General features: G+C 50.0%; 1 protein-coding gene across 7 annotated transcripts in view; it reads left to right on the forward strand.

Annotated features, from left to right (window-relative positions):
- Nucleotides 1-24,117, forward strand: part of IFT140 (intraflagellar transport 140) — a 261,963-nt gene that overhangs the window by 53,596 nt on the left and 184,250 nt on the right. For all 7 annotated transcript variants that reach the window (XM_039490901.1, XM_039490902.1, XM_039490900.1 and 4 more), the window contains 3 exons: nt 13,821-13,912; nt 16,276-16,382; nt 16,919-17,067. In XM_039490901.1, the coding sequence (XP_039346835.1) occupies nt 13,821-13,912; nt 16,276-16,382; nt 16,919-17,067 (348 nt within the window). The remainder of the gene's footprint in view (nt 1-13,820; nt 13,913-16,275; nt 16,383-16,918; nt 17,068-24,117) is intronic.

Consider the following 24,117-nt stretch of genomic DNA (forward strand, 5'->3'; position numbering starts at 1 on the left):
GCCTCGCAGGCGGGCAGCGGGAGAGATCTCCGGGCCGACCCCCAAGGCCAGGACCACGGACCACAGCAGTGGGGTTTTTGGGTACCTTGGGCATACCACGAGCCTCAAGGACTCCCCTTTCCCCCGCGGCAAGTGGGCGCCGAACAAAGGGTGCCCGAAGCCACGGTGAGCAGACCTCCCCCATCACCAACGGGTGAGGCCCCGTCACCACTTGGTCCCGCACAGGATCCGAGGCGGCTTCACACCCCCTGAAGGAACCATCTCCAGAAGCGGTGATCCAAGCTCTGTCCTCATCATCCTCGCCGGATGAGGCGGTGGCGGGGGCGTCTACGGCGGACCCCGCTCCTATTGACTTGCGGGCCCACCAAGACCTTCTTCGCCGTGTGGCAAAGGCTATCGACCTCCCCGTGGCGGAGGTCCCTGAGGATGACGACCCGGTGACCAACGTCATTGGAGCTGAGGCCCCGCTGCGGGTGGCCCTGCCCTTCATCCGCACTATACAGCGGAATGCCACTACCATCTGGCAGTCACCGGCGTCCGTCCCGCCTACCGCGCGTGGCGTGGAGCGCAAGTACTCGGTCCCGCCCACTGGATATGAGTACCTTTACACACACCCGACTCCGGACTCTCTCGTGGTACAGTCCGTAAATGACCGGAAGAGGCACGGACAGCCCGCTCCGGCGCCAAAATCCAAAGACGCACGGCGCATGGATCTGTTGGGCCGGAAGGTCTATTCGGCGGGTGGCCTCCAGCTCCGGATTGCCAACCAGATGGCTCTTCTCACTTGGTACACCTTTGACATCTTGGTGTCCCTGGCGAAATTTTCGGAGCTGATCCCAACGGCCTCACGTCAAGAGTTCTCTGCCCTCTTGGAAGAAGGCAGAAAAGCCTCCCGGTCCTCCATCCAGGCCGCTCTGGACTCGGCGGACTCAGGAGCCAGAACCCTGGCCTCAGGTGTGACCATGAGGTGTATCTCCTGGCTTCAGTCCTCCACCTTGCCGCCGGAGGTGCAGTATACCCTTCAAGACCTCCTGTTCGACACGCAGGGTCTCTTCTCGGAGAAAACGGACTCCAGAATTCAGACTCTCAAGGATGGTCGAATTGCCATCCGCACCTTGGGGATGCACACACCTGCTACCCAGAGGAGGTCATTCCGACAGCAGCCCTACCGGCCCTTTACCCAGGCCAGGTCACGGCCATATAATAGTCGGCGTGCGAACTTAAACTGCCGTAGACCATCAGGCAACAGACGCAACCAGGGCCAGGCCCCTTCCAAGGCCCCTCAAGGGCCCAAACAGGCCTTTTGATGGGACGCCCAAGGACGGCCCATCAGTCTCTTTCACGGATCCTGCCCCGTTATTTTACAACCGCCTTTCCCACTTCCTTCCGGCATGGTCCCAAATAACATCGGACAACTGGGTCCTTCGTACTATCCAGTATGGTTACCGCCTTCAGTTTATTTCGCCCCCTCCTTCCCACCCGCCTTCCCCGTCCCTCTTCAGGGACCCCTCTCACGAGCAATTCCTCCTACGAGAGGTCGAGACTCTGAGCTTGGGGGCCATAGAGGAGGTGCCGCACGACATGCGCGGCAGGGGATTTTATTCCCGATATTTCCTCATCCCCAAGGCGAAAGGAGGTCTCCGACCCATACTGGACCTCCGGGAGCTCAACAGGTACCTGCTCAAGCTCAAGTTTCGCATGGTCACTCTGGGGACCATCATTCCCTCCCTGGATCCGGGAGACTGGTTTGCCGCCCTCGATATGAAGGACGCCTACTTCCATGTCGCGATCTACCCTCCCCATTGACGCTACCTGTGCTTCGTGGTCAACAGCGCGCACTACCAGTTTGTGGTGCTACCCTTCGGCCTGTCAACCGCGCCAAGGGTCTGTACCAAGTGCATGGCAGTGGTTGCCGCAGCCCTCCGCCGTTGTCGCATACATGTCTACCCGTATCTCGACGACTGGCTGGTTCGCGGGACATCCCGGCAGCTGGTAGTGGACCAGATGACAGAAATACTATCCCTATTTCGGTTCCTGGGCCTTCTCATCAATACCAAGAAGTCCACCTTAACTCCATCGCAACGAGTGGAGTTCATCGGAGCGGTCCTCGACTCCAGTTTAGCCAGGGCCTGCCTCCCTCGATCTCGGCACCAGACAATGGTCTCCATCATCCGGGACATACACACCTTTCCCACGACGACGGTGCGGTCCTGCCTACGCCTCCTGGGCCACATGGCGTCCTGCACATTCGTGACAACGCACGCCAGGCTGCGCCTTCGCCCATTTCAATCTTGGCTGGCGTCGGTGTACCACCCGCATCGCGACCCCATAGACATGGTGGTCACGGTCACGAAGCCTACCCTCGATTCGCTCAGCTGGTGGCTGGACCCAGAGGTAGTGTGTGCAGGAGTCCCGTTCTGCCCTCCTCGCCCATCCGTCACACTGACCACGGATGCCTCAGCGTTGGGATGGGGGGCTCACTTGGGCGACCTTCACACACAGGGTCTCTGGTCGCCCCAAGAACTCTCCCTCCACATCAACGTCCGGGAGCTGCAAGCGATCCGCTTGGTGTGTCTCACCTTCCGCGCCCGTCTGCAAGACCGCTGCATCGCGGTGTTCACAGACAACACGACGGCGATGTTCTACGTGAACAAGCAGGGTGGAGCCCGCTCCTCCCTGCTCTGCAAAGAAGCCATGCTCCTGTGGGACTTCTGCGTAACCCACTCGATTCGCCTGGGAGCGTTTTTTCTTCCAGGAGTGCAGAACACGCTGGCCGACCATCTCAGCAGATCGTTCCTCTCCCACGAGTGGTCTCTTCGTCCGGATGTGGTGCACACAATTTTCCGGAGGTGGGGGTTTCCCCAGATAGACCTGTTTGCCTCCAAGGAGAACAGGAAGTGCCATCTGTTTTGTTCATACCAGGGTCGCTCCCCAGGCTCCCTGTCGGACGCATTCCTCTGCTCCTGGACGGATCACCTCCTCTACGCCTTCCCTCCGTTCCCGCTCGTACACCGAGTGCTACTGAAGCTTCGGAGGGACAGGGCCCACGTCATACTCGTCGCTCCGGCCTGGCCGAGACAGCACTGCTGCTCGAGCTCTCCGTTCGGGATCCCATTCCCCTTCCGTTATGGCCAGACCTCATCATGCAGGACTTCGGCAGACTCCGCCACCCGAACCTTCAGTCCCTCCATCTTACAGCTTGGTACCTGCGTGGTTGACCCACACAGAGAGGGACTGTTCGGCGGCGGTACAGCAAGTCCTACTTGAAAGCAGGAAACCTTCCACTCGCTCCACCTACCTCGCGAAATGGAAGCGTTTCGCGCTCTGGTGCGATCAGCGCGGCCTTAATCCCTTCCTAGTCCCTATCCCTACAATCCTGGACTACCTCTGGTACCTTAAAGAACAAGGACTCGCGGTCTCCTCCTTGAAGGTGCACCTGGCGGCCGTGTCTGCCTTTCATCCACCCATGGGAGGTCGGTCCATCTTCTCTAACCAGATGGTTTCCCGCTTCCTTAAAGGCCTGGACCGCTTGTACCCGCCGGTTCGGCGTCCTACCCCGACCTGGGACTTGAATCTCGTTCTGGCCAGGCTTATGGGACCGCCCTTCGAGCCCCTGGCCACGTGCTCTCTACTTTATCTCTCGTGGAAAACAGCCTTCCTCGTCGCAATTACATCAGCAAGACGAGTCTCTGAGCTCCGTGCCCTAATGGTTAGTCCACCATACACCGTCTTCCACGGAGACAAGGGTGTAGCTTTGACCACACCCGGCCTTCCTCCCTAAGGTGGTGTCGGCCTTTCACCTTAATCAGGAGATCTTCCTTCTGGTCTTCTTCCCGAAGCCGCACGCCTCACCTCGTGAGCAACAGCTTCATACCCTGGACGTCCACAGGGCCCTCGCTTTTTATATAGAGCGGACGAAGCTCTTCCGGCGTTTGACCCAACTGTTTGTAGCGGTTGCCGATCGCATGAGAGGCGAGCCGGTCTCCTCGCAGCGGATTTCCTCCTGGGTAACGGCATGTATCCGGACATGCTACGAGCTTGCTCGCGTGCCACCATGCCGCCTCACCGCTCACTCGACGAGAGCGCAAGCCTCGTCGGCCGCCTTCCTAGCCCATGTTCCCATCCAGGACATCTGTAGAGCGGCCACCTGGTCTTCTGTCCACACCTTTGCTTCCCACTACGCGTTGGTGCAGCAATCCAGAGACGATGCAGCCTTCGGCTCAGCAGTCTTACACTCTGCTACGTCTCACTCCGACCCCACCGCCTAGGTAAGGCTTGGGAATCACCTAATTGGAATGCATAGGAGCAATCACTCGAAGAAGAAAAGATGGTTACTCACCGTTGTAACTGTTGTTCTTCGAGATGTGTTGCTCCTATCCATTCCAGACCCGCCCTCCTTCCCCACTGTCGGAGTAGCTGGCAAGAAGGAACTGAGGAGCGGACGGGCCGGCTGGGGTATATATCCAGCGCCATAGCGGCGCCACTCCAGGGGGCGCCCAGCTGGCCCGCTGGAGTTGCTAGGGTAAAAATGTTCCGAAGAGCCGTGCACGCGCGGCGCGCACACCTAACTGGAATGGATAGGAGCAACACATCTCGAAGAACAACAGTTACTACGGTGAGTAACCGTCTTATCTCATAGCTCAAGAGCATTTCCTAGGCATATGTAAGACTGATGTAAAGCAGTGTCTATGGGACAAAGATGTAAAGTCTGTGTATGAGAGAGTCTCTTGCTGATGCCTTTGAACAGACCCAGGCATCTATTGAAAACAAACCACTGAAAGAGGTCTTTGAAGCTGGTGGGACGGGACGATACCATTTTATCCCTAGCAGGAGGGAGGGTAGCTGGTAGGCTGGATACTCACCTCCCCAAAACCATTCCTCTAACCCTCATCCAAATCTCTTGTAAAAGCAGAAGAGCTCAAAAGGTGCTATCAGTGTAGTTCCACTGATGGCCTGAGGAATAAATGCCTTGTGCGAGGAGGAAGCAGGCAACCAATAGCTCATGTTAGTTTTGCTATCCTCAACACAGAAACCCCCCAGGCAATCAAAATCTATCATATTGGTTTTGTGAGATTAGCCTCTGCAGAACCAGACATGGAGCATGTTGAGGTAGTCCAAATTAATGGTGGGGAACGCTTGAGGCAGAGGGATAAAGGGGCTCAGATCTCTCTCGTTAAGCAGAGTGTGGTTCCAAAGGCCAGTATGTTACATAGCCAAATGGCAGAGATTGTGGGGGTGAACAAAAGCAGATTCCTTTTACCACTAGCTAAAATCCATGTGATTTTGGGAAGGTTTGGAAAATGTTTTAACTGTGGGGGTAATGGAACACCTCCTAGTTCCATTACCTACTTCTTGGTAACAATTTTTTCCGTGTAGCTTAGATTCAAGTATTGTTTGCAGCAGGAGGGAGTTTTATGCTGGGACCCCCGAGGGAAATGGTAATGTCTCAGGAACTGCTGAGAGTATGGAAGAGAGTCTCCTTGGTTCTTCTGCAGCAGGGGGAAGCCACATGCTTCCAGTTGGGAGGGTGGTTGAGACCAACTCCTGCACCATCTCAGGAAAGGAGGGGGGTGTAATGCCTGCCAGGGAGAGAATTGTCCAGGTTGTTAGCTGCCAGCAAGTTGCAGCTGAACCAGAGACAGACCTCGCTCTAGGGAGCATAGGGAAATGTATCCTAGAGGGAAGCCCAGAGAAGCAGAAAGGAATCTCAGAAACCACTGAGTTGGGTGAGGAGTCCTGTGACTGTCACATGGGGAAGCAGTGTGCTTCCAAATCTGGGAGGGGCTGGCAACATACCCTCAGGTGCAGGGGCAGGAGAGGGGTTGTCAGTGATTAAGGAAACTGTCCCAGTTGTTAGCTGGCAGAGTTTTGCAGCTGAACAAGGGAGAGGAACCTTCCTAAGGAGCACAGAGAAATATGTCTTAAAAGGGGGCCCAGGGGAGGAAACTGGGAAAGGAATAGTGGGAAGACAGGAATGTCTCCACACTGGTCATGAAGGAGAGGATGCCCAGGACCGGATGGCTGAGTCAGCATCTTTGCACTCAGCCTGTGACTCATGTTTTGAGAAAGAACTGTGTAACTGACCTTCTGGAGGGGAGCAGTCACACAGCTGACTTCTTGGGAACAGAGAAAGAGGTGGTGGAGGGCAGGGCTGGCTTTAGGAACTGCAGGGCCTGATTTGAATACCCGGCGGCAGTCCGGGTTTTCGGCGGCACTTGGGTGGGGGTCCTTCACTCGCTCTGGACCCTCCGCCACCAAACTGCTGCCAAAGACCCGGACCGCCACCCAGTATGTAAAAAAAATAATTAAAAATTAAAAAGGCGCCTAAGGCGTGGGGCCCGATTCCAGGGAGTCGGGGGAATCTGCCTAAAGCTGGCCTTGGTGGAGGGTACCCCAATCAAGGTCCCAGTTTTTCAGGATGCTATTTCTGATAAGTTTTTGGAAAGTAACTGTCTCTTTACATCAAGTTGCAGCTCCAACACCTGTGATAACAGAGGAGTTCAGATAAGAAAATTGCCAGGTGGTGGTTTGTAAGAATGCAAATGACCCAACGGTCAGAGAGGGGGGTGTTTTCCCCCAGGCTGGTGAGACACAGAGAGCAGTTATGGGAAAGCTGCTGGGAAAAGGTGCATCTGATCAAAGGGTAAACGCACCTTGTCTAGAGAGTACAGAGCATAGCCCTCTAGGGGGGCAGAGAGTGACTCAGTGCTGAGAGGGGGAAACACAGGGTAACTCCAAAAAGGGAGCTGGATTTTTTTGTATATGTACAGTCCTGTGGGGGGAGATAGCTCCCCAAAGGGCCAGTCAATATGCAGGATCCCCCTAAATTCCTATCTTGCCAGACCCTGAGGTACCCAAATCCCAGAAACATAGTTAAAATAAGAACCCAGGCAGAGGGGAACACTGGAGGAATAGAAAAGCCAGTGACTGATTACATGGGAGAGAGTCAAAGGACACCATGGGTAATGAACAAACCAACCTCAAACCAGACTATGATACCACACCCTCTGTTCAGATAAAGATACTTGTAAATGCACATCTGTGATAATAATTTTGGTAATAAATGTTAAGTTTTGGGGATAAGAATTTTGACATGGATGTTAAATCTTATGGCAATGCTAGTTCTTCTTCGAGTACTTGTTCATGTCCATTCCACATTAGGTGTGCATGCGTTGTGTGCACGAGCGTCGAAAACTTTTTCCCTTAGCGGCTCCCGTCGGGCCGGCGGGGCCCCCGCCATAGTGGCGCCACTATATATACCCCCGCTGGCCTAACCCCCCTCCAGTTTCTTCTTACCGTCCGCGATGGCGTTGTTATCAGTTAGTTAGCGTTTCATTGTTGCTGAACTCTTAATAGATTAGGTGCCGGCAATGGTGAGCCGTTCGAGGTCACCGTTATGGCATCTCTCCCGGCACTGGTCCCGGTCGAGCTCTGAGTCCGAGGACTCCCAGGTACCCTGGACTCAGATGGAAGTCTCGGTACCGGAGATGAGTCAACTCACGAGGTCAGTGCAGGACATATGGCGCTCCCCGGTGCCCCCCCAAGACTGGCACCAGCAGGACTCGAGCCAGGAGTCGCTGAAGGTGCCCAGAAGGCACCAGTACCAGTCCAGAAAGGAGCGGTACCGGTCAGCCAGAAGCCGATCATCAGCCTCTTGCCGGCACAGATCGACGGCACCGCTGTGGCCCTCACGGTCGGCGTCACCGGAGTCTGGCGCCGATTTGGGCCAATATAGCTACCCACAACAGGCCCCGGATAGCAGGGAACAACAAACTGGCTGTCTACACTGGCCCTTTTGGACCCCGTGGGCCTACCACCAGCGTCAAGGTGCTCCCTCTAGGGCCAGCTATTCGGTACAGAGATCTTGGTCCCTGCACCGATGCTCCCCTGTAAGGGAAGGTATGGTGTCCAAGCTGTCTGCAGCCTCGCCAAGCGAGAGAGAGGAAAGCCCGGCACCGTACCTGGTGCCGTCCCAGGACCACTGGCCCCGCCTTGAGCCGGAAGCCCCTTCACTGAGGGAGGAGGACCGGGGGGACCAGCAGGAGGAAGCTGAGCAGCTGCTAACCTCTTCGTCATCCCCGGATGAAGCAGTAGCAGGCACGGCAGTGTTAGGACCTCTGCCATTAGACCACAAGGCCCACCAAGAACTGCTTCATAAGGTGGCCCATAACTTGGGGTTGCAAGCCGAGGAGACGGTTGAGCAGGAAGACCTCACGGTGGACATTTTGAGCCCAGAAGGTCCTTCCAGAATAGTGCTCCCGCTCATTAAGACCATTCAGTCTAATTACACGACTATATGGCAGACCCCGGCATCCAGCGCACCAACAACCAAAGGCGTGGAGCGCAAGTACTTTGCCCCATCAAAAGGTTACGACTTCTTGTTCTGTCATCCGAGCCCATGTTCACTGGTTGTCTCGGCGGTGAACGAGAAGGGGGCCAGGGCTTGTTGCCCATGGTGCTCTAAGACCAAGGAAGCAAAACGCCTAGATCTGTTCGGCAGGAAGGTGTATTCGTCAGGGGGCCTCCAGATGAGGATTGCTAACCAACAGGCCATCTTCAACAGGCGTAACTTCAACTCCTGGGTGGCAGTGGGGAAGTTTAAGGACAACCTTCCGCAGGGCTCCCAACAGGAGTTCATGGCCCTAGTGGAGGACGGCAAGGCCATAGCAAAAACCTCCCTCCAAGCGCCCCTGGACTCGGCGGACGCGGTGGCCAGGACAATAGCATCAGGCGTGGTCGTGCGACACTCAGCGTGGCTTCAGGAGTCAGGTTTGCTGCCTGAGGTCCGGAATTCAATCCAGGGCCTCCCATTCGAAGGGTTCAGACTTTTCTTGGACCAAACTGATTCGAAGCTACATAGCCTTAAGGACTCTAGAGCCACACTCAAGTCACTGGGTATGCATACCCCAGCAACTCAGAGGAAGCCCTTTAAGCCATAGCCCCCTCCTCAGCACCAGTACCAGCCTCGTTCTCAGCAGGAGCCTTACTGCAGGCGAGGCGGAGACAATAGGAGGCGGCGCTAGAATAACATCAATTCCAATAGGCTGGGCCAGAACCAAGGCCAACATAAGTCTCAGCCGGGCTCTAAGCCAGGCTTTTGAAGGCACGCTCGAAGACAGTGTACCAGGTCATCCACCGGATCCATCCCTGTGCTTCCTCAACCGCCTGTCCCGCTTCTCCTGTGCGTGGTCCAGCATTACGTCGGACCGTTGGGTGTTACACATGGTGCGAAGTGGGTACATGCTACAGTTTTCCTCCCTGCCTACCCCACGCCCCCCTTCCCCGTCCCTCTTCAGGGACTCTTCTCACAAGCATCTCCTAGAAAAGGAGATTCACTTGCTCCTAGAGGTGGGGACGGTACAGATAGTGCCCTTAGGCCTAAGAAGGAATGGGTTCTACTCCCGCTACTTCCTCATCCGCAAGGCCAAGGGGGGTCTTCGTCCCATCCTAGACCTGCGCGAGCTCAACAAGTTCCTGGTCAAGACCCAGTTCTGCATGGTCTCTCTGGATACCATCATCCCCTTCCTGGATCCGGGAGACTGGTACGCTGCCCTTGACATGAAGGACGCATACTTTCATATCGCCATCCACCCAGCGTATCGCGGATTTCTGCGCTTCCAGGAACACTAGCAGTTCGCGGTTTTACCGTTTGGCCTTGCTGCGGCCCCACAAGTATTCACAAAATGCATGGTGGTGGTGGGAGCATGCTTGCGGAGACAGAGGATTCAAGTTTACCCCTACCTCGACGACTGGCTCCTGGCAGGTCGGTCCGAAGAAGAGGTTCAGACTCACGTACAAACGGCATTGAGTCTATTCCACAGGCTGGGGCTCCTGGTCAATGTTCCCAAGTCCACTCTCGTCCCAGCACAGAGAGTGGAGTTCATAGGGGCGGTCATAGACGCGGTACAGGCAAGAGCAAGCCTCCCGGAATCACGATTCCTGACCATCCAGCAGGCAGTGAGCTCCCTGTGCCAGTTCCCCACTACGATGGCCAGATGTTGCCTGCGACTGTTAGGCCACATGGCAGTTTGCATGCATGTGGTCAAGCATGCCAGACTGAGACTCAGAACTCTGCAGGCTTGGCTCGCCCGTGTATACCGCCCTGGCAGGGACCCTCTGGATTTGATAGTAACAGCCCCAGGGGACATGCTGGACTCATTGAGGTGGTGGCAGTCCCAGACAGAAGTTTGCGAGGGCATCCCCTTTGCCGCACAACAGACACATCAGACCTCGGATGGGGAGTTCACCTGGGGAACCTAAGAACTCAGGGCTTGTGGTCGGGGATGGAGCAATCGCTCCATATCAACGTGAAGGAGCTCAGGGCAATTCTTTTAGCATGCCAGACCTTTCACGCCACTCTGAGTGGTCACAACGTGACAGTTCTGACAGACAACACGACTGCCATGTTTTATATAAACAAGCAGGGCGAAGCCTGTTCCTCCCTGCTTTGCCACAAAGCTCTCCTTCTCTGGAACTTCTGCATAGCCCATGCCATTCATCTTGAGGTGGTGTATCTCCCGGGGGAGCAAAACGAGCTGGCAGACCACTTCAGCAGGTCCTACTGCATGCACGAGTGGACGCTCAAAACTGACATCGTGCTTTCGCTCTTCTGGAGGTGGGGGTTTCCCCAGGTGGACCTGTTGGCTACCAAGGACAACACCCAGTGCCCACATTTCTGCTCATTCCAGGGTCGCAGCCTGGGCTCAATAGCTGACGCATTCGCGATCCGGTGGGGAAGGGAACCGAAATACGCTTTTCCCCCATCCCCCTAGTACACAAGGTACTGCTCAAGGTGCACAGGGACAGGGCTTTGTTCATTCTCATCGCCCCGGCATGGGCCTGCCAGCATTGGTTCACCATGCTCCTGGAGCTGTTGGTGGAGGCCCCGATATCCCTGCCCCTACACCAGGACCTCATTACGCAGGATGGAGGATGGCTTCTCCACCCCGACCTGCAATCGCTGCATCTGACGGCATGGAAGCTACGTGGTTAAGTGCCTTGGACAGAAAGTGCTCCCTTCCTGTGCAGCAGGTTCTACTTGGAAGTAGGAAACCCTCTACCAGGCCGACTTACTTGGCTAAGTGGAAGAGGTTCTCGTGCTGGTGCGGGTCACAACAGGTGCAACCGCTCCAGGCCCCAGTCCCGACCATTCTGGAATACCTTCTGCACCTTAAGCTAGCCCCATCCTCGATTAAGGTGCACCTGGCGGCTATTTCCGCCTTTCACCCAGGGTTTTTAGGTAGCTCAGTTTTCTCCCACCCAACGGTGGGACGATTCCTCAAAGGTCTGGAATGGGTGTTCCCTTATTCATGCCCCCCTGTTCCCCCATGGAATCTCAATTTAGTCCTTTCTAAGCTCATGGGGCCCCCGTTTGAGCCCGCAGCTACCTGCTCCCTTCTCCACCTTTCCTGGAAAGTGGAATTCCTGGTGGCGATCACCTCGGCCAGAAGGGTATCGGAGCTGAGGGCTCTCACCTTGGAACCATCATATACTATGTTTCACAGAGATAAGGTGCAGCTCTGCCCACACCCTAAATTCCTCCCAAAGGTGGTCTCACAATTCCATCTGGGTCAGGACATTTGCCTGCCGGTGTTTTTTCCAAAACCCCATACGGACCCAAGTCACCACAGCCTGCACACCCTAGATGTCCGCCGAGCGTTGGCATTCTACCTGGAGCACACCAAAGCTTTTCATAAGTCTACGCAGCTATTCGTAGCTGTGGCTGAGAGGATGAGGGGCAGTCTGGTATCAACACAGCGAATCTCGTCGTGGACTGCATTTGGGCTTGTTATGACTTCGCTGGTGTCCCAGCTCCGGTGGTCATGGCCCACTCGACCAGAGCGCAGGCAGCTTCCATGGCCTTCCGGGCATGGGTCCCAGTCCAGGAGATCTGCAGGGCAGCCACCTGGTCATTGGTGCACACCTTTACGACCCACTACGCGGTCAACCAGCAGGCATGGGAGGATGCGGCAGTTGACAGGGCGGTCCTCCGGTCAATTGTTTCGTGATTCTTACCCTCCTCCAAAGGTAAGCTTGTGATTCACTTAATGTGGAATGGACGTAAACAAGCACTTGAAGAAGAAAGAACGGTTACTTACCTTTTGTAACTGTTGTTCTTCGAGATGTGTTGGTCACGTCCATTCCACCACCCACCCTCCTACCTCTCTGTCAGAGTCGCCGGCAAGAAGGAACTGGAGGAGTTCGGGCCAGCGGGGTTATATATGCACAGCGCAGTGGCACCACTCTGGCGGGGGCCCCGCTGGCCCAACGGGAGCCGCTCAGGGAAAAAGTTTCCGATGCTCGTGCATGTGATGCGTGCACACCTAATGTGGAATGGGCGTGAACAACACATCTCGAAGAACAACAGTTACGAAAGGTAAGTAACCATTCTTTCTCAGTTAGTACATGTAAACAGATTTAAAACTTATCACAGCAGAGAAACCATAACAAACCTGGTTTGCTCTGTGTGTGAAAGGGGAAACTGAGGCACGCTGACTCATGGCCTTGATGGCTGGATGCCAAGAGATAGTCAATGGTATATTCCTGAGGTACCATGCTGGGAGCTGGGGGGATGTGGCTCTGGTGCCTCTCTGTGTGATTCATGGATGGCTCTGGGAGCATTCATGCAATCTAGCTGGGTGTGGGGTCTCCACATGTGGTTGTGCTGAGTGATAACAGCACCTGGAGGGGTTGCGCTGGTCACTAGCAAGGCATTGTGAGACACATCCCAAGCTGGAGAGAGTTCAGGGGGCACAGCAGTCCCATGGTCTCAGGCTGCACCCTGGGGGAATGCTGTCACAATAATAGTAGACAACCCTTTGTTTTCTGTATTACACCATTAATTCTGCAGTAGCTATAGTAGAATTGTGACATAACTGCTCTGAATATTACAAAACTAGAACCATTAAAAATGTACGCTAGGCTGTTTTAATAAGGCTTGTGGTGGGAGAGTCCAAAACTAATACTATCTGTTCTTACTCAATAAGAGATGATTTTGGGGTCTTTGTTGTAAATGATTCTGTATCGTGAATACCTGTAGCATGTACTGTTTATCACAGCACACTTGGCTGTTTAGCAAGCCTGGTCTTATGCAGAAATAAATGCTTTTGGAGTATGGGGGGGAGGGATAGCTCAGTGGTTTGAGCATTGGCCTGCTAAACCCAGGGTTGTGAGTTCAATCCTTGAGGAGGCCACCTAGGGATCTGGGGCAAAAATTGGTCCTGCTAGTGAAGGCAGGGGGCTGGACTCAATGACCTTTCAAGGTCCCTTCCAGTTCTAGGAGATTGGTATATCTCCCATTATTATTATTATTTAAATAACCCTGTTTTTTGTATCCTACGTCACTGCCACAGTCATGATCCTAAAGTTGCTATTCAATGGAAACAAATGCACATTGTTGCAGTGGATTGAATCATTAGAGACTATTGCTTTTAAAAAGTTATTTAAATTTTTTTTTAGCAAGATTCAGAAAAGGGATTGGACATTTATTTCTATAACTAGAATATATAATAGTTAATCCTAACAAATTTTGGAATAGATATTAAATCTTGTGCTTTAGAATTTAAACCACCCTTTAACTGTTAGGGATTAGGAGGAGATCTACTTCTGCCTAATGCAAGATTTCTTTCATTTTTCTCTGAAGCATCTGGTGCTGGACACTGTCAGAGACACGATACTGGACTTGATGGTCTATGGCCATCGTCCAGTATGGTAATTCCCGTGTTCCTGCTTTGCAACCCAGGTATGCAGTGTTGACACCTGCTGTTTTTCAATTATGTCCCTTCTAACTGATGGGTTTTTGTTTTGTTTTTTGTTAACAGGTGAAGTTGAGTGGAAAGATAGGTCACTCTGCAGACATTATTTTAATCGACCATAGCCTCCTTGTTACAGCAATAGGTGAAACAGTCCTCAGGTAAGAATTTGACTTGAGACACAAGAGACTTGCCAGCTGGAAGAATCTTGTTCAATGGTGGACCAAAGATTCAGTTAACTCTAGAGTGCCTTTGTTTTCAGATTATTCATCTAAAATAGAAAATTAATATTTTCTGTTTGAGAAACGATGAGTAACATTCTTCAAAATAATGAGTTGAAGCCTGTCTAATATTGTTGAATCCCTAAAAGTTTTCACATGCTTTCCTTTCTCCCATGGAATCCATATTTTATCTTCTGATCTCTTTCCTCTCAAACTCCAGGCTTCACTTTGCCTTTGTCTATTTCTTTCTCTGGAAAAGTAGAGTCCTTTGATTTTGTGCAGGGAGAGAATGGCCACTTCGTTGTTCTTTCCAACTTGTTGACTGATTCTTTCGGCAGCATTTGCATCAACAGTGGAAAAAAGGACTTGTGTGCCCTCCTGTCAGGAATTCTCTCTTCCTGTCTAGGATAACAGGAGAAGTGCTGTGATGCTTATATACACCTCTACCCTGATATAACGCAACCAGATATAACACGAATTCAGATATAATGTGGTAAAGCAGTACTCGGGGGGGGGGGGGGCAGCGCACTCTTGCGGATCAAAGCAAGTTTGATATGACGCGGTAAGATTTTTTTGGCTCCCGAGGACAGCGTTGTAGAGGTGTACTCTATTCTTTCAAACAGGGGTGGTGCTTTGCTTTACTACTGTGTTGAAATATTCTGCGTGCTTTTATTTCTTTTGTATTTTAAGAATATGTTCTCTTTCCTTTTGGATTTCTAACCTCATTGCAACTGGGTCATCCTTTAACATCTGTATTACTTCTTTATATTTGCATTTCATTGATATCAATGAAATGCCAAAATGGGGCATGTATGTTCAGCAGCATAAGAGGTACGCTTTTCTTGAACATAGGCTTGCTAGTATGATCAGCTGCAGTCACCTGGTTAATTTTGGGAGAATGGTAGTAAAGACCCAGCACCATTTTCTAATTGGCAGGGAAGGCATTTGGCTTTTTTTCCAGAAAATCCCCCTTGAATTCAAAGGGCTGTTAGCAGTTAATGGTAATGGGGAGCATTTTAAAAAAGATGGAGAACCATCAGATGGGAAGTAAAGGGATATCCAGTCCCCTCTGTATAAATGATGCAGTTTGTTTCCAAATCTTTTTTCATACGTGATATTAGAAAACAGAGTAAATAATAAGTTAAAGGAAAAAAGTTAAAAAATGATTTAAAGTTAATAAGTGGTTTCTGCAAATACCATAGACTAGTGGTCTCCAACCTTTTAAGCAAAGATTACCTTTTGAATTTAAGTGCAACCCAGGATCTACCTCAAAGAAAATGTAGAAATAACAGTAATCACACAAACCCAAACACCTGTGCCTTGCCCCCTGCCCAGCCTCTTCTCCGAGGCCCCGCCCTGCTAACACCATCTTCTCTCCCTCCATCGCTCGCTTTCTTCCACTCTCACTCATTCTCACCGGGCAGGGACAGTGGGTTGGGGTGTGGAAAGGGGTGCAGGCTCTGGGCGGGAGCAGGGAATTTGGGTGTAGGAGGGGGCTCAGGGTTGGGGCAAGAGCTTGGGATGCAGGAGGGGATGCGGAATGCTGGTTTCAGGAGAGGGCTCAGGGCTTGGACAGTGGGTTGGGGTGCAGGATGCAGGCTCTGGGAGGGGGCCAGGGCTGGGGGTTAGGGTGTAGGAGGGGGTTGGGTGTGGGCTCCAGCCGGGCACCGCTTACCTCAGGTGGCTCCTGGGCAGTGGCGCAGTGGGGCTAAGTTAGGCTCTTTGTCTGCCTTGTCCCTGCGCTGCTCCCAGAAGCAGACAGTATGTCTGGCAGTGGGTCCTGGAGTGGGAGGGGCAGGTGACGCCGTGCGCTGCCCCGTCCACAGGCACCACTCCTGCAGCTCCTATTGGCCATGGTTCCCTGTTTCCGGCCAATGGAAGCTGCGGTGCCTGCAGGCAAGGGCAGTGTGTGGAGACCTCCTACTTCCTCCCCCAGGGGCCGCAGCAACGTGCCAGATGCTTCCAGGAGCAATGCGGGTGAGGGCAGGAAGGGAGCCTGCCTTAGCCTCACTCTGCTGCTGGACTTAGTGGCCAATCTCCTGGTTTGGCTGCAGGAGGGTTGGCAACCCTAGACTGAGACAGATTGACTGTCAGAGGCTCCACGATCAACCTGTTGATCGCGATTTACCGGTTGGTGACCACTGCCATAGACAGCTGCTGGCAGTTTCATTTTAAAATGAAAATGATCTGGGCATTCCAGGAATAGAAAATGTGTGCCCTGCATTGTATCCCATTGAATCTCTTCAGTCAAACATCTGGAAGGATATCACTCTTTAAAAGCCCCTTGTTTTCTGTGAACTTAGGTTCTGGGATTTAGAGCGGAGTGAGAATTATGTGCTCTTTCCAGATGTGCAGCTTGGCTTTGAAGCAGGGGAATGTGTAAACTCTGTGTCTTATTGCACTGCTAAAGGTAAGAAACCCTGTGAGAACTGTGATCCTTAGCTCATAAACCTTGTTGTGAAATGTTTGCCTTCAGTGCTCTGTAGCAATTTTAGTATAGTTAGAGTTCTCATATTACTGTGTCCAGCAGGATACTTTTCAGTAGTAACAAATCTGCTGTGGGGTCCTTATCTACTCTGCGAACACAAATGTGTAGCTGTTTAAACTAAGGTTCTCTCATGACATAGTTAAAGCACGGTTCCATCTTGTAGCACAGAAGGGACCTTAACCCACTTACAGCCATGTGATATTTCTTGCAGTTTCTTCTCAAGGGAGGTTCAGGACTGGATTGTTGGTATCTAGTCAGTATGGAGAAACATTGGCAGAGCTGTATGGGGATGCCTGCATACTGCCTGTGTATAATGTTGCAAGTCTTTTTTATTTTCATGAGCACAATTCTGACTGTTGGATTACAAATAAAACCAGACTTCGGTTATTTTTTACCTCATTTAATGTTTGTTTTTTCTGAACTTGATTTAAAATATAGAACAACTTTATTAATGGCAGGTCTCCTAGCAGCTGGTACCAATAAAGGGAGAATAGCTATGTGGAGGAAAGCATCCATGTCCAATCAGAGCACACGGGCATTGGAGGGCAAGGACAGATGGAAGCTTCAGACCCCTACAGAACTGGAGGGGAATATCACTCAGATAAAGGTAAAGCTGGGTTGAGTTGACCCATTTCCCCTTTAGGATTGTTTGTTGTCAGAGGAAGGTGTTGATAAATCTTTCTAATACTTTGCATATTCCCTGTATCCTCTGGTTTCCAAATATTAGAACTGGGAAGAGAAGAGTGTCAGACAAATTCCATCTGAGGCTCTTACAGCACTTAACAAATAATAAGTTAACGCTATCTATTTGTGAAATAGATATCTGTGTGAACTATTATTCTCTTTTTATAAAGGTGTGTCAACTTGCAGAGACTAAGGCCCAGTTTTTTAAAGGTAATTTGGCATTGCTGTGTTCAGTGTTGCAATGCCTAATTTATTTAGAAGCCAAAATGTAATTTTACAAATGGATCTAAGCATTTAGGAGGCTTAATCCCTGACTGTCAATGGGATTTTGGCTCCTAATTTCCTAGATCCCTTTTGAAAATGTGTTAAACTCCTAAATCAGTTAACCGAGCACCATAATATCTAAATACCTTTTAAAAATCTGGGGATAGGTTACGTGCCCAAAGTCATACAGTAAATCACTGACAGATCTAGGATTAGAATTTGGGATGCTGACTCCCAGCGGTGTGATTTGACCACAGAACCATTCTTCCCCTCCAAATTGGAGACAAAGAGCTCAAATGAGGACTCCAGAGATTTTTCCTCCTAATGTGTATAATTTCTCATATTGCAATGCCTTGAAATTACTTCATCCTAAAACACATGTTGGAACATACACTTGCAAATTTGCCAAAATTGGTATTACAGAATTTTTATTTCAGTATAAAATCCCGTGCGAACGTTCTTATTCTGGAACGAGAATGTCCACATGGGCATTTATACCAAAATAACTGTTCTGGAATTAATGATTTTGGAACAGCTATTTTTGTAAATTTTCAGGTGTGGACGTACCCTGGGATAAATACATTTCTCAAAAAAAGCGGAGTATTCAGCTGGATATTCCTCACTTGTTTGTTTTTTTTTCCTCCAGTACTTGGCAAGGTTGGGATGCTTCTAGTGTAACACTCTTGAGAGCAGTTAGGCATGTGCCATCTAGTAAAGAGGGAGTTGATCTACTGGTGGGACTAAACAATCATCATTGTCCTCAACCCAAACATCTCTATTTTAATATCTTATTGATCAGGAAATCCATTTGATTCAGCATTCTGATCTGGCTTTCTGGCCCAGGAAAACAGGAAAGCGTTGCTTTCAGATCCTTCTGTGATATTTTTTTTCAGTCTTCCATTTTCAAATTTGTGCCTTTTTTTTTTTAAATTTATAACAACTTTAATATATAATATTATTTTGTTGCCCTGTTTTAACTTGAGGAACAGGCCCCCACGCTCTCTTTGTTTGTTTGTTTGTTTGTTTAGGAAGGAGGGAGTCAGTCATGAATGTATCTGCCTCTTTGCAGGGGAAGGAGGTCTGAGATTTCTTGTTTCACTTTTTAGAATGGAAAGTATATAACATAAATAGCAATGGCAGTTGCATGCTCTAGGTAAGAATCAAGTCATAAGAACAGCCATTCTGGGTCAGACCAAAGGTTCATTTAGCCCAGTATCGTGTCTTCCAACAGTGGCCAATGCCAGGTGCCCCAGAGGGAATGAACAGAACAAGTAATCATCAAGTGATCCATCCCCTGTTGCCCATTCCCAGCTTCTGGCAAAACTGAGGCTAGGGACACCACCCGTGCCCATCCTGGCTAATGGCCATTGATGGACCTATCCTCCATGAGTTTATCTAGTTCTTTTTTTAACCATGTTATAGTCTTGGCATTCGCAACATCCTCTGGCAAAGAGTTTCACAGTTTGACTGTGCATTGTATGAAGAAATACTTTCTTTTGTTTGTTTTAAACCTGCTGCCTATTAATTTCATTGGGTGACCCCTAGTTCTTGTGTTATGAGAAGGAATAAATAACACTTCCTTATTTACTTTCTCCACACCAATCATGATTTTATAAACCTCTATCATATCCTCCTTTAGTTGTCTCTTTTCCAAGCTGAAAAGTTGCCGTCTTATTAATCTCTCCTCATATGGAAGATGTTCCATACCCCTAATCATTTTTGTTGCCCTTTTCTGTACCTTTTCCAATTCCAATATATCTTTTTTGAGATGGGGTGACCAGATCTCCACACAGTATTCAGATGTGGGTGTACCATGGATTTATATAGAAGCAATATGATATTTTCTGTCTTATCTATCCCTTTCTTGATGATTCCCAACTTTGTTACCTTTTTTGACTTATTGGGTGAGTGGATGTTTTCAGAGAACTGTCCACAATGACTCCAAGATCTCTTTCTTGAGTGGTAACCGCTAATTTAGACCCCATCATTGTATAGGTCGGTAGCATGCCCCAGCTATGTTCTCCATATACAAACATAGAGCTGTAAAACAGCAGAGAAGTCAAGAATGCAAATCTTTTGTTAAGACATTATAGTAACAGAAGGTCCAGGATACAGGAAGTTATCAGTGCCGTTAACATGTCAGCCATCTGCTAATAAGTGAGGGAATGGAAGAGTGTTGCATATTACAGATGTTTACGTCTGCCTCATAGTTCAGATACTTTTCAGATAGCAGGATATGGACCATTGTCCAGAAATAGCTTTCTTGTTCCCAACATTTGGTATTTGGCAATGTATTGTTTGTTCTATTATCAACAATCAAAGTATTTCCATCTCAGTTTGTAAAAAAACAACTTTATTTACAGACATTCCAGTTTTCTATATTAATCCCTACCTTGCAGAATGAAAATATCTTATAGGTGCTTTTAAAAATTGTTGTTCTTCTTCCAGGAGTGTCCCTGTGGGTGCTCCCCTTTCAGTGTCCATATGCCCTGGGCTTGTAATTGGAGATTTGTAGTAGCAATGCCTAGCTGGGTCGCTGTCTCATGCTGCCCCAGGCAGTTACATTGCACTGTGCGACCAACTGTCCCTCAGTTCCTTCTGTCTTGTCTTTTGCTTGAGTCGGAGAGATTAGTAGCACCTCTTTCTTGCTTTTAAATAAGATAGCTTATAGTTAATAGTCAACTTAGTAGTTAGATAATCATTCTTACTTTATTTTATTAAATTTTTTTTCTTTCTTTATCCACCTTATTAGGAAGATAAGGCTAGGCTTCTATAGAGCTACTGCTTCCCTTCTTAATTTGGGACAGAACCTTTTTGGCATGCCCAGATCGCCAGGATTTAAATGTTGCCTTGAGTTGCAGACTGTCAAATCCCTATCTCTGACGAACATGCGCAGTGTGTCCACTGTCTCAGTGAGACACACATCTGTCAAAAGTTTACTGTGATGGGATGTACAAACACCACACTGGGCAATAAGGGTTTAAGGGATTATTTTGGGCTCAGCCAACCTGCCCCGCCACACCTGCAGCAAATGCTCCATCTGCTGGAGGAAATAAAAGGCAGGCCATTAGCTCAGTTGGGGGTAGAGCTGGAGGTGAGCAGACATGCAGCCCACAGCTCCAGCAGCACAGAGCAGAGGGAAGCCTAAGACTCTGACATAGCTGTCTAAAGGGGCCCTCTCTGAGGGAAGGGAGGACCCACCCCAGAGACAACCAGAGAGGGAAGTATCCTGTGGACCTTGAACATTGGTATCCCCCTCTTATTTCTTGTGGTTTGGATTCCCCACCAGGGGAAAGTCTTGGACTAAGCTGTCCCGGGGGCAGGGGGGACAAGAGGAAGAGGCCCAGGTAGGACAGCCTTAAGTAGCCTTGGTTGACAGACTATTGGTAGCCCAAAGGGCCCTGGGTCAGAGTCTGGTGGAGTGAGAGGGCCCGGGCTCCCCTCCTGACAATCCCCTTTGCAGTTACGAGCTGCAGCCGTGACTACTAGGCCACTCTCCTCAACAAGACCCCAAGTGAGGACCATTACATGTCCACACTACCGTAATCTAAGGACCAGAACAAGGAAAGCAAAGGACCTTCAACTTAAGTTCCTTATGATGGAGAAACCTCTCTGAGACCTGCCTTGGACCCTGAGTCAAGGACCCACCAACGGTCGCCATTGGCAGCCTCTGACAGAGGTCGTGTCTCAACAGCCCCTACAAAAGAGACTATTCAAGAAGGCTACAAAAAAGCAGGCTCAGATTTCACTGCAATGGGAATTGGTTAAGAAAAAGCAAGTCTCTGACCCCCAAGACTACCCTGGTGCCGATATCACCAGGCACGTTGGACTCTGAGACACTGGGACTTTCCAGTACCACGTGTTCCCAGAGAGTGAAAGACCCTAAGCGGGCAAGCTCAGATGGAGGCACATAGGGCAAAGTAAAACCCTTCACCTCGGTACCCACAGAGCCAAAAAGACACTCTGCACCAGGGGGCGCAATGATGTCACCTGTGGTACCTATACAGCATAACACAAAATCCTTGGCACCGGTGGCTACTACTCACACCCCCATATCACCACAGCACTGACATCGGTACCAGCATTCACGGTACTGTACCAATTCCCAAGACATACTGGTCTCTTCAACACTGAAGTTCCCACTCCTTGGTATCGACGGCACTCCAAATTGGTTGGTACCAAGGCCCCTGACCACACCACCTAGATCGGTTCCCCCTTTCTCCAGTGATGATGATAAGGCAAAGGGGAAATATATGCACCTCATCACTCTTCACCCAAACCAGAACCATCCCACCAGACAGAATACCACTCATGTTTAAATGCATATAGCTGGTATGTGCACCCATGGGCACCGCTTCCCATGCCATTCCCACCAAATTGGCCTACTGGGACCCGTTGGCAGTATATAGGGCACAACATCTCAAGCCCCCCAGCCCACCAAGATCTAGAGCACCACAATCTTCTTCATCACCTATACCAGGACCCTCAGAAACACAGAAGGAGATGACTGAGGAAACTGAAGAAATCTCAGACCAGGAAGCCTTACCACCGGTGAACCTGTCATCTTCATCACCAGATGAAACTATAATGCTGCCACCTCCCCACAGGCGATGACTTCAAACAATTCCAGGAACTTTTCAAAAGATTGGCAGAGTCCCTGGACGTACCCCTAGAAGAGGTACCTGAATCGCAGCATAAACTACTAGACATACTTCAGTAACACTATCTTTGCCTAGGAAGATGTCTGATTAATGGTGCTATTATGGAACCCGCCAAAACCATCTCACAGACACAAGCAACAGCACCTCCCTCATGCAAAAGATCAGACAAGAAATACTAAGTGCCATCTAAAGGAGTGGAGTTCTTGTTCACACACCCCACACCAAACTCACTAGTGGTGGAAGCAGTAAATGAGAGGGGAAAGCAATGCTATACTAGAACAACCCTGTATGACAGAGAATGGAAGAGGTTAGTGTGACATTGCACTCCATATGTTCTATGGAAATATGCTTATGAGTGTGAATATGATGTAACTGGAATATGCTTTATGCAAAAGGTCTCTTGTAAGGTATCATAACAGGCAGGGCCGGCTCCAGGCACCAGCATTCCAAGCTGGTGCTTGGGGCGGCATTCTGCAAGGGGCTGCAGTCCCTGTGGTTTTGCCCCAAAGCAGCGCACCGAATTGCTGCCGCGGAGGACTGAGGCAGTCCGTGCGCCATTAGGGCGGCAGGCGCATTTCCGCGGTGGCGGCAATTCGGCAGCAGCTTCTATGTTTAGCTGTCCATGGCGGCTTCAGCTAAACATAGAAGCTGCCGGCGAATTGCTGCCACCGCGGAAACGCACCTGCCGCCCTAAGGGCGCAGGGACTGTCCCCGCCGCCGCCGGCAGCAATTCGGTGCGCTGCTTGGGGCGGCGAAAACTGTAGAGCCGGCCCTGATAACAGGTTATAAGCTACTGAACATGTTCCTCCTATTTGTATTCATGTATTATTCTTGTATCTGAAGATAGAAATATGAAGTATAACTCTGAGGTCCTATTGTAATTATGCAAAGTATGGGCCACTAATGGTGGTTTAGAATCTTGATGGCTCCCATTGACTAGGACAATTGGTTGTAAGTGGTTTATTTACCTGCACTCCTTCCTGTGTACATGTGGGCCAACCCAGGAAGAATGGAGACTAGGGGTCTTACAGTGACATGTGACCAAGTCACATGATACTGGAATCCATCTTAATCCTTGTACTTTTCTATTGATGAGTTGGGGGTGGGGACAAGCACAGACAAAAGATTCTCGGCTTGTGCCAAAGCTATAAAAGAGGGTGGAGCAGGACAAAAGGGGCAGCCAGTCATGAGAAAACCCCTGCTTACCACCTGAGATGTCTTGCTGGAACTAACAAAGACTGTACCAGGGGAAAGGATTGGGCCCAGACTAGGAAGAAGTCTAGTCTGTGAAAGAAGCTCATTGGAACATCTCTGAGGATGAGAGATTACGTGTAATCAGTTTCTTAATGTATTAGGCTTAGACTTGTGTGTTTTTGCTTTATTTTGCTTGGTGACTTACTTTGGTTGTTATTACTTGAAACCACTTAAATCTTACTTTTTATACTTAATAAAATCACTTTTGTTTATTAATAAACCCAGAGTAAGTGATTAATACATGGGAGAGCAAACAGCTGTTCATATCTCTCTATCAGTGTTATAGAGGGCGGACAATTTATGAATTTACCCTGTATAAGAGTAAAAGGGATTTATTTGGGGTTTGGATCCCATTGGGAACTGGATGCTGGAGACAGGTAACCTGCTTGTTTTCAGTTAAGTCTGCAGCTTTGGTGGCATGGACCAGACCCTGGGTCTGTGTTGCAGCAGGTTGGCGTGTTTGGCTCAACAAATCAGGGTTCTGGAGTCCCGAACTGGCAGGGAAAATGGGCTCAGAGGTAATTTCAGCACATCAGGTGATAGTCCCAAGGAGATTTCTGTGACAGAACCCATCACAGTTGGATCTCTTCAGTCGTCACAAGTTGTATTCATCTGCAAAACTGAAGTTTCATATAGCAGTTTTATGAAGCCCTACTGTCAAAATATACACATGCAATTTTTTCCAAAAATGTTGGAATTTATTGACCGCTTACTGGAAGAGAAAAAAGAACAATTCAAATCTAACATCGCTGAAGGCCATCTCATTGCCAGGACAGCGTTGCAGGCCTCACTTG

The sequence above is a fragment of the Mauremys reevesii genome, linkage group 10 (assembly GCF_016161935.1).
Source record: "Mauremys reevesii isolate NIE-2019 linkage group 10, ASM1616193v1, whole genome shotgun sequence".
NCBI classification, from domain to species: domain Eukaryota; kingdom Metazoa; phylum Chordata; order Testudines; family Geoemydidae; genus Mauremys; species Mauremys reevesii.